At 53.4% G+C, this 9,087-nt stretch overlaps 2 protein-coding genes across 2 annotated transcripts in view; one reads left to right on the top strand and one right to left on the bottom strand.

Annotated features, from left to right (window-relative positions):
* The window catches only part of MARK4 (MAP/microtubule affinity-regulating kinase 4), a 43,911-nt gene extending 40,151 nt beyond the window's left edge, over positions 1–3,760 (top strand). The window contains exons 14-15 of the mRNA XM_011963009.1: positions 1,602–1,630; positions 2,421–3,760. Coding sequence (XP_011818399.1) covers positions 1,602–1,630; positions 2,421–2,782 — 391 coding nt within the window. The 3' untranslated portion in view covers positions 2,783–3,760. The remainder of the gene's footprint in view (positions 1–1,601; positions 1,631–2,420) is intronic.
* Positions 3,761–6,466: 2,706 nt separating this feature from the next.
* Positions 6,467–9,087, bottom strand: part of CKM (creatine kinase, muscle) — a 17,441-nt gene continuing 14,820 nt past the window's right edge. Inside the window, exons 6-8 of the mRNA XM_011963007.1 lie at positions 8,462–8,585; positions 7,537–7,726; positions 6,467–7,000 (exon numbers count right to left, since the gene is read on the bottom strand). Coding sequence (XP_011818397.1) covers positions 6,822–7,000; positions 7,537–7,726; positions 8,462–8,585 — 493 coding nt within the window. The 3' untranslated portion in view covers positions 6,467–6,821. The remainder of the gene's footprint in view (positions 7,001–7,536; positions 7,727–8,461; positions 8,586–9,087) is intronic.

Here is a 9,087-nt window from a genome sequence, read left to right as displayed (position 1 = left end):
AAAAAAAAAAAAAAAAAAAAAAAAAAAAAGCCTGATCCCATCTACAACTCAACTTCTGGTCAATGCCCCCACCTCCTTTTGCTTCTCATCCAGTCATGGCACAATGTTTGCCTGGCACCTCAGGGCCAGCAGGAGGCAAACATCTGTACAGACCCAGATCAGAAGATTTTAGGCTTTGAGGGCCAGGCACCCGCTGTCACGCCTGTTCAGTTGTGCCACTGTAGTGCAAAAGCAGTCATATTCAACACAAAACAAACGGGTATGGCTGTGTTCCAATGAAACTTGATTTACAAAAGCAGACAGCACCGCAGTTTGCCAGGCCCTGGTTTAGTCTGAGTTCCCGGTTTAGAGACCCAGGTGGAAACCCGAGCCTTGCCCGCAGCTGCAACAAACTGCCAGGGCTGACTTTTATTGGCTGGGGCTAGGTCACATGCTCATTCCTAAGCCAATGTCTGCAGCCAGAAAGGAGAAGTACTCTGGTTGGTCAGACCTGGTCATGTGGTCACCCTTGATCCAAGCACGGAGATCGGAAATAGAATGCTCTCATTAGCAGAGCGGAGTCTCGTGCTCACCCAAGCTGAGGAGTGGCCACACGGAAACAAGGGGGGCTAGCCTTGGGATGCTCATCCAGTGCAGCACTCTCGCACTTCAGGCGGGACAGTTCTTTGTTGTTCAGGGCCCTCTTGCACATTGGAGAATGTTTATCATCCCTGACCTAACCCATCCCCAACCTAGTCAATGCCAACAGTGCTCCCATCCTAAGACATGTGACAGAAAGCCCCCAGAGGCCGAACACAAGTGGCTCATGCCTGTAATTCCAACAACTCAGGAGGCCAAGGCAGCAGGATCACTTGAGCCGAGGAGGTCAAGGCTGCAGTGAGCCGTGATTGCACCACTGCACTGCAAGACCCTGTCTCAAAAAAAAAAACTAAAAAATGGCTGGGCACTGTGGCTCGCGCCTGTAATTCCAGCACTTTGGGAGGCCAAGGTGGGTGGATCACGTGAGGTCGGGAGTTTTGAGACCCGCCTGGCCAACATGGTGAGACTCCGTCTCTACTAAAAATACAAAAATCGGGCGTGGTGCCTGTTCTCCCAACTACTTGGGAGGCTGAGGCAGGAGAATTGCTTGAATCCGGGAAGCAGAGGTTGCAGTGAGCCGAGATTGTGTCATTGCACTCCAGCCTGGGCAACAAGAACGAAACTGTCTCAAAAAAAAAAACAAAAAAAACAAAAAAACGGGCGCGGTGGCTCACACCCGTAATCTCAGCACTTTGGGAGGCCGAGGCGGGCAGATCACGAGGTCAGGAAATCGAGACCATCTGGCTAACACAGTGAAACCCCGTCTCTACTAAAAATACAAAAACAAAACGGTTGTGGTGGCGGGCACCTGTAGTCCCAGCTACTCGGGAGCCTGAGGCAGGAGAATCGCTTGAACCAGGGAGGTGGACCTTGCAGTGAGCCTAGATCGCGCCACTGCACTCCAGCCTGAGCGACAGAGCGAGACTCTGTCTCAAAAAAAAAGCAAAGGCCGGGCACGGTGGCTCACACCTGTAATCCCAGCACTTTGGGAGGCCAAGGCAGGTGGATCACCTGAGGTCAAGAGTTCGAGACCAGCCTAACCAACATGGAGAAACCCCATCTCTACTAAAAATACAAAAATTAGCCAGGGCCGGGCATGGTGGCGCATGCCTGTAATCCCAACTTTGGGAGGCCAAGGCAGGTGGATCACCTGAGGTCAAGAGTTCGAGACCAGCCTAACCAACATGGAGAAACCCCATCTCTACTAAAAATACAAAAATTAGCCAGGGCCGGGCATGGTGGCGCATGCCTGTAATCCCAACTACTCAGAAGGCTGAGGCAGGAGAATCGCTTGAACCCAGGAGGTGGAGGTTGTGGTGAGCCGAGATCGTGCAATTGCACTCCAGCCTGGGTAACAAGAGCAAAACTCCCTCTCAAAAAAAAAGCAGAAAGAAGTTTCTCATTCAAACCATGTGGCCAAGCCAGGCTGGTAGGGCCACCCTGATCTGTGCAATCATTCACGTCCCCAGGTTCTTCCATCCCCATTCTCTGGAGCCCTCATGTCATCTTCACAGTTGAGGCTGGCCTGTGCCACTGCTAAGTCCAGCTCGTGGGAGATGTGGGACAGGAGAGCCTGGAGCATACAGGTTCTCTGAAGGAACTGATGTGGATGGCACACCTCACTTCTGCTCATGTCCCAGAATTTAGAGACAGGGTCACACCTGGCTGCAAGGGATGCTGGAAAGTGTGGTCTCTAGCTGGGGGTCAGCTCTGTTCCAGTTGAAACTGTCACTGGCATAGCAGGGGAAGAAGTTTTTTGAGGGGATGGCTAGGAATCTGTCCCAAATTGGGAAGAGGTATCCCTTCAGCCCTCCACCACATTCCTCTTCGCTCCCATCTCTGACCCCTGATATCTTCTCGCCTCAGTTGCCATCTACCTTGGGATCAAACGGAAACCGCCCCCCGGCTGCTCCGATTCCCCTGGAGTGTGAAGCTGACCAGCTCGCGCCCTCCCGAGGCCCTGATGGCAGCTCTGCGCCAGGCCACAGCAGCCGCCCGCTGCCGCTGCCGCCAGCCACAGCCGTTCCTGCTGGCCTGCCTGCATGGGGGTGCGGGCGGGCCCGAGCCCCTGTCCCACTTCGAAGTGGAGGTCTGCCAGCTGCCCCGGCCAGGCTTGCGGGGAGTTCTCTTCCGCCGTGTGGCGGGCACCGCCCTGGCCTTCCGCACCCTCGTCACCCGCATCTCCAATGACCTCGAGCTCTGAGCCACCATGGCCCCAGGGCCCTTCCTCTTCCTCTCCCTTGTCCCCTTCACTTCTAAAGGAGGGGAAGGGGGCCAGGGAGGGAAATTCTCCCTTTATCATCACCTCAGTTTCCCTGAATTAGATTTGGGGGCAAAGATTGTCCTCTCTGCTGTTCTCTGGGGCCGCTCAGCACAGAAGGATGAGGGGGCTCAGCGGGGGGAGCTGGCACCTTCCTGGAGCCTCCAGCCAGTCCTGTCCTCCCTCGCCCTACCAAGAGGGCACCTGAGGAGACTCTGGGGACAGGGCAGGGGCAGGGAGGGAAACTGAGGAAATCTTCCATTCCTCCCAACAGCTCAAAATTAGGCCTTGGGCAAGGGCAGGGAGAGCTGCTGAGCCTAAAGACTGGAGAATCTGGGGGACTGGGAGTGGGGGTCAGAGAGGCAGATTCCTCCCCCTCCCCTCCCCTCACGCTCAAACCCCCACTTCCTGCCCCAGGCTGGCGCGGGGCACTTTGTACAAATCCTTGTAAATACCCCACACCCTCCCCTCTGCAAAGGTCTCTTGAGGAGCTGCCGCTGTCACCTACGGTTTTTAAGTTATTACACCCCGACCCTCCTCCTGTCAGCCCCCTCACCTGCAGCCTGTTGCCCAATAAATTTAGGAGAGTCCCCCCCCACCCCAGTGCTGACCCTAGGATTTTCCTTCCCTGCCCTCACCTGCAAATGAGTTGAAGAAGAGGCCTGGGAATCCAGGCAGTAGTTTTTCCTTTCAGAGCCTCGGTTTTCTCATCTGCAGAATGGGAGCAGTGGGGGTGGGAAGGTAAGGATGGCCGTGGAAGAAGACAGGATGGAACTCGGCCTCATCCCCGAGGCCCCAGTTCCTATATCAGGTCCCCCATTCATCCACTCACACTCCCAGCCACCATGTTACACTGGACTCTAAGCCACTTCTTACTCCAGTAGTAAATTTATTCAATAAACAATCATTGACCCATGCCTACTCCATGCCAGGTCCAGTGCTGGACACACAGACATGAAGCCCTGTCTGTGGGAGACATGGATTCTGACACAGACACTGGACAGGGGAGTCCAGAAGAGAAAGGGCAGGGTGGGGTCACTGGGGAAGATGCTCTAGAGGAATTAATGCTGGAGTGGGGTGTTGAAGGATGAGTAGGAGTTGGCTAGGCATTGAGTTTGCCCTGGGCAAAAGCCCAGAAGTGGGAGTATGTGGTGTATCTTCAGAGAACTGGGTAATTTCAGTGTGGCTACTGTGTTGGGCATGGATGGAGAATTAACAAGAGAAATGCTGTATTAGGACTAATAATCCATCTACACTGCTTAAGCAAAAAGGTATTTGTTGGCTTAGGTTACTTAATATTACAGGGGCACCTGACTTCAGGTAGGTTTGATCTAGGCATCAGACCATTGCATCTATTTTTCAGTGTAAGTTGAATTCTAGTAGTTTTTATCAAGTAAGTGCACCTTTCCTGATGGCACAGATGACTTCAGCAGTTAGAAATTTCTGTCCCTCCAGCTTTCTGCAGCAGAAAGATCCTCATTGTCAGTTTCCCAGCAAAAGTCCCAGGGCAGACTGTCATTGGCCCAAATGGGCCATGTGATTTTCTCTAAACCAATCACTGTGACTCTGGAGTGGCCAGACTCATACTTAGAACTGCACTTAGTAGGGGTTCCTCAAAGGAAGGTCAAGTGTCATGAGCAAGAGAAAAGGCATGGGAGCTGGACAGATTATAGTGGTTGAAAGCTGTGCAGTACAGAAGGGCAGAGCTTATTCACACAGTGCCTTTGGGGCCAAAATGAATAAGCTGGACTTTCTCCCCATGGCACTGGGGAGCCATGGAATTTCAGGGAGCTTCAGGGAAGAGGCTTGGTCAATTACTGAGAGCATCGTCTGTGCTGGGGACACAGTGGTAATCAAGACAGCCCCAACACTGCCCTCATAGAGCTCACAGTCCAATGGAGGAGGCAGATGTGTCCTCAGGCAGCAACTGGGCAGGGCTGGTGTAGGGGAGTCCAGAAGTGATGCCTGCCTCAGCCAGGGAGGGCTTCCTGGAGGAGAAGGAGCCAGCTAGACATGGATAGGAGTGCATTTTAGGCAGAGCGATTGGCACATACAAGGGCCAGGGAGCAGGAGAGAGGACACATTCTTCAACAAATGGCATGTGACTTGGTAAGTGTAGAATTGCTGTGAGGTATGGGGCTAGGGGCGTCAGTAGGGCTTTGAAGGTTATGGACGGGCCTGGGCTTTCTTCCAAGGGCATTGGGGGAACCATGGCAAGGTTGTGGGCAGTGTAGAGATGGGCGGGTTTGTGCTATGTGCAGGGTGGAAGGGAGGGAAGTTAACAGGTCAGAAGAGCAGGAAAGAGGTCTGGGCCCGACAGATGGGGAAAGCACGGATAGATTTAAGAGAGTCCTATGAGGCAAAGTGGGCGGGACATGGTTACTGACAGGTGTCTGGACTGTGGATTTGGCTGGCTCAGATGGTCCCCACTGGCATGTATGGTCTGTGTAGCCTCTGGGTGTGGAGCTGGGATCTTCAACTGGGGACAGTACAGTAAAGAACATCCCAGCATCTCACAGGTTCTGTGTACCTTGATGTTTGGGATCTCTTCTAACCTTCCCTTTAGTAATCTCCCTGGGAACCTTTGGGGACATCCCTAGGCCTCAATTTCCCCTCTGTAAAACAGAGGGCAGATTGAACTACAAGGGCCCTTAATCTTTGTGACTCTTCAGGTTTAAAAAAGCACCTTAGGTTCCTGAGGGCTCTGTCAGGTCTTCCATTTACTCCCGCCTCAGTTTTTTTTTTTCCCCTAAAACCTTTGTCTTTTGGGGCCCACCCACTGTGTCCTTGGAGACATTGGCCTGTTTGGCTGGGTGGAGGTGACTGACATGTCCAACGCCCAGTGCTTGTTCAGATATTGTTTGACTCCTATTAACTCTTCTTCTCCCTCCACCAACTGCTCTACCATGCCTCTTTCCTGTTCCTTCCTGGGACTGAGTTCTCCAAAATGCTTATCCCTAAAGACTTCATGGAGATGCTCAGACTCAAAGTTCCAGATTGGAGAGGGAAACAGCTTGGTCAAAGACATTGAGGTGGGAATTGGAGAGTGTAAGTTGTGAAAGAATCAGAGGAGTAATGGGGAAAGAACTGGAAAGGTGAGTCTCCAACAAATGGTATGCACAGTGTGACCTTGAATTGCAAATAACAGAAAGGCTTTCTAGGAGAAATGGGGAGCCATGGCAGGTTCTTGAGCAAAGTAAGGGCCTGCCAGCAGCTACAGAGGGATGAAGTCAGACGGGACAAAAGGAAGCCAGTGAGAAGCAGAATAGAGGTAGATGTGATGAGCTGCGTGGGAAGCCTCAAACTGGAGACCCCTGGGCTAAATTCAAGTTTCAGACATTTCATTTGGCTGCATTCCTCCCCAGTTTGAGATCTGAGCATGACTAATTCAAAGCCAAAGTTGGAAAGGGCCTATGCTTTGGGTGAGTGATACTGGGCTCAGTGTCTCTCCGGGTCTCAGATTCCCCACAGAGCCTTCTAATTTTTGGACTAGATTCTGTGACCTAACTTTGCCTCATTTTAGACCCGGGATAAGACATGTTTAGTACATGCCGAGACGGGACAAACCACTCCGAGGCCACACAGTGGCCAATTGCACCTCCTCCCTCAATAACTATCGCACAAAGCTAAAGCCACCATTGCTTTTATTTATTGCTTTGCGTGGAGACAAAGCACAAGATCCGGGTGTGCTGGGAGCTCTCCATTAACTAGAGCTCCTGGTGGGGGCGGAGCTCTAGGAAAAGAGGACCCTGCCAGGGAGATATTTCATTTGGCCAGAATCCAGAGGATGGAGCCCATTGGTTGGAACTCTGGTTGAAACTGGAACTCTGAGAAGGGTGGAGAAAGCCCCCAGGAGACAGAACCATCACAGGATGGGACTCCGGGACAGGGGGCAGGGCAAGGAGTGAGGGGGCGCATCTCTGGTGGGCCAGGCCCTTCCATTGGCTGGGTTCCAGCAGTCGGTGGCAGGTGGGCAGGGCGCCTACTTCTGTGCGGGGATCATGTCGTCGATGGACTGGCCTTTCTCCAGCTTCTTCTCCATCTCCACCATGAGCTTCACACCATCCACCACCAGCTGCACCTGTTCTACTTCGGACGAGCCCAGCCGATCAGCATTGGACACGTCAAATACTGAGCCCACGGCAGCTGTGTCCACGCCACCTGTGGGAGCAAGGCACAGGGAAGTGAAGAGGCAGCGAAGGTGCAGAGGGGCTGGGACGTGGCCCCCATGCCAAATGCAACAGCGGCATGTAGTGAGTGCCTACTGTGTAACAGGTTACCTGCACACAGGTAATGCCTGTTTATTCATGGACTCACGAGTCTCTGGCTTTAGATGGGGTACCACGCCACTCAATTATCAAACATGAAAATATCGTATAGTGGGTAAGAGAGTGGGTTCCAGAGCCAGGCGGCCTGCGGTCGTATCCTGACCACTCCTTGCTTTATAAATGGGGAAACTGAGTCCCCGAGGGAGGTCCAAGGGCATGTGCAATGCATATTATATAATCATGACAATCCCACACTGACTCCTGTGACTTAGGGGTATTGACACCCATTTTACAGAGGAAGAAATGCAAGCTCACAGAGGGTCAGCCCGTCCCGGATCCTCAGAACTCGCGGGGATGTCGCACCTCTCCTTCCATCCCCGCAAAGGGCCCTCCCCACCCGTCGTGGTGCAAAGGATGTGGGAGCCGTACCTGTACCCCTCTTCTGCAGGCGCAGGCGGGTGAGGATCTCCTCGAACTTGGGGTGCTTGCTCAGGTGCGCCAGCTTCACATGCACGCCTCCACGCAGCCCAGTGCCCAGGTTGGATGGGCAGGTGAGCACGTAGCCCAGGTGCTGGTTCCACATGAAGGGGTGGCCCGCTTTCTTAAAGATCTCCTCGATCTGAGGTTGGGGGACAGGACCAGGAGTCAGCGCCGGCAGGCACCCCCAAATGCACCCGCAACATGGACAGGGTCCGGAGGTACAGGGCGTGGGAACGTGGTGGAGGTGGGATTCTGAGGGGAGCCGGGAGGTAGGAGATTCTGAGGGTACTGGCTAGACAATGGTGACCAAGGCAGGATTTTGAGGGGTGGGGACTAAGAATGCTTTGAAGGCGGGTTTTTTTTTCTTCAGAGTCTCGCTGTGTCACCCAGGCTGGAGTGCAATGGCGTGATCTCATCTCACTGAAACCTCTTCCTCCCAGGTTCAAGTGATTCTCCTGCCTTAGCCTCCCGAGTAGCTGGGACTACAGGCCCGTGCCACCACGATTGGCTAATTTTTTTTTTTTTTTTTTTTGTATTTTTAATATAGAGACGGGGGTTTCACCATGTTGCTAGGCTGATCTTGAACTCCTGACCCTCCTGGGCCTCCCAAAGTGCTGGGATTACAGGCGTGAGCCACCGCTCCCGGCTTGAAGGCGGATCCTTAAGGGCGGGGCTTGGGCATAGGGTGGAGCTGGGTCCAGGGGCGGGGTCCTGAAAGGCGGATGGGGCTGGTTTTGAGGGGCGGGGTTTGGCATGGGGTGGAGCCAGGTCCGGGCGGGGCAGGACTTAGCATAGGGGCAGGGGCGGGGCCTCGGAAAGCAGGTGGGGCGTTCAAGGTGGAGTCAGAGGTCAGCAGCTAAGGACAGACACCCACCTTCTGCAGCCCCACGCAGAAGCGGCGGAAAACCTCCTTCATGTTGCCCCCCTTCTCCATGGAGATGACCCGGAGGTGATCCTCTTCGTTCACCCACACCAGGAAGCTCTTGTTGTCATTGTGCCTAGGGTAAGGTGCCACAGCAAGAGGCCAAGGTCTCAGCCCCGCGGGAGCCGCATTCCCAGCTCTCCCCTAAACATCTGCCCACCGTCAGGGGGAAGAGGGCCTAAGAGGTGGGAGGTGGGTGGCATCTGCCTCCTCAAAACGCAGAAGCTTAAACATGTAGACTCTAACGTCACAGGATCTGCAAAACCTTGAATCCTGGGATCAAGGACTTTTAGGGACTTAAAGTCTTTGAACAGCATTATTATAGATCCTTGGGATCTCAGGATGTTTGACAAACAAAAGCTTGGGATCAGAATTGATAACATCTTGGAAATCCTACATCTGGTCTCAGGACCAGAAAATCTTCCCATCGCAGTATGTTAGCTCCCAATCCTAGCATCTCAGAAGCAGGATCTTAGAACATAAAATATTAAGGTCGGGCGCGGTGGCTCAAGCCTGTAATCCCAGCACTTTGGGAGGCCGAGGCGGGTGGATCACGAGGTCAGCAGATCGAGACCATC

Source organism: Colobus angolensis, unplaced genomic scaffold, assembly GCF_000951035.1.
Source record: "Colobus angolensis palliatus isolate OR3802 unplaced genomic scaffold, Cang.pa_1.0 Scaffold60, whole genome shotgun sequence".
In the NCBI taxonomy this organism is placed as follows: domain Eukaryota; kingdom Metazoa; phylum Chordata; class Mammalia; order Primates; family Cercopithecidae; genus Colobus; species Colobus angolensis.
Note: the sequence above shows the minus strand (reverse complement) of the source record. Positions and strands in the feature narration are given on the sequence as shown.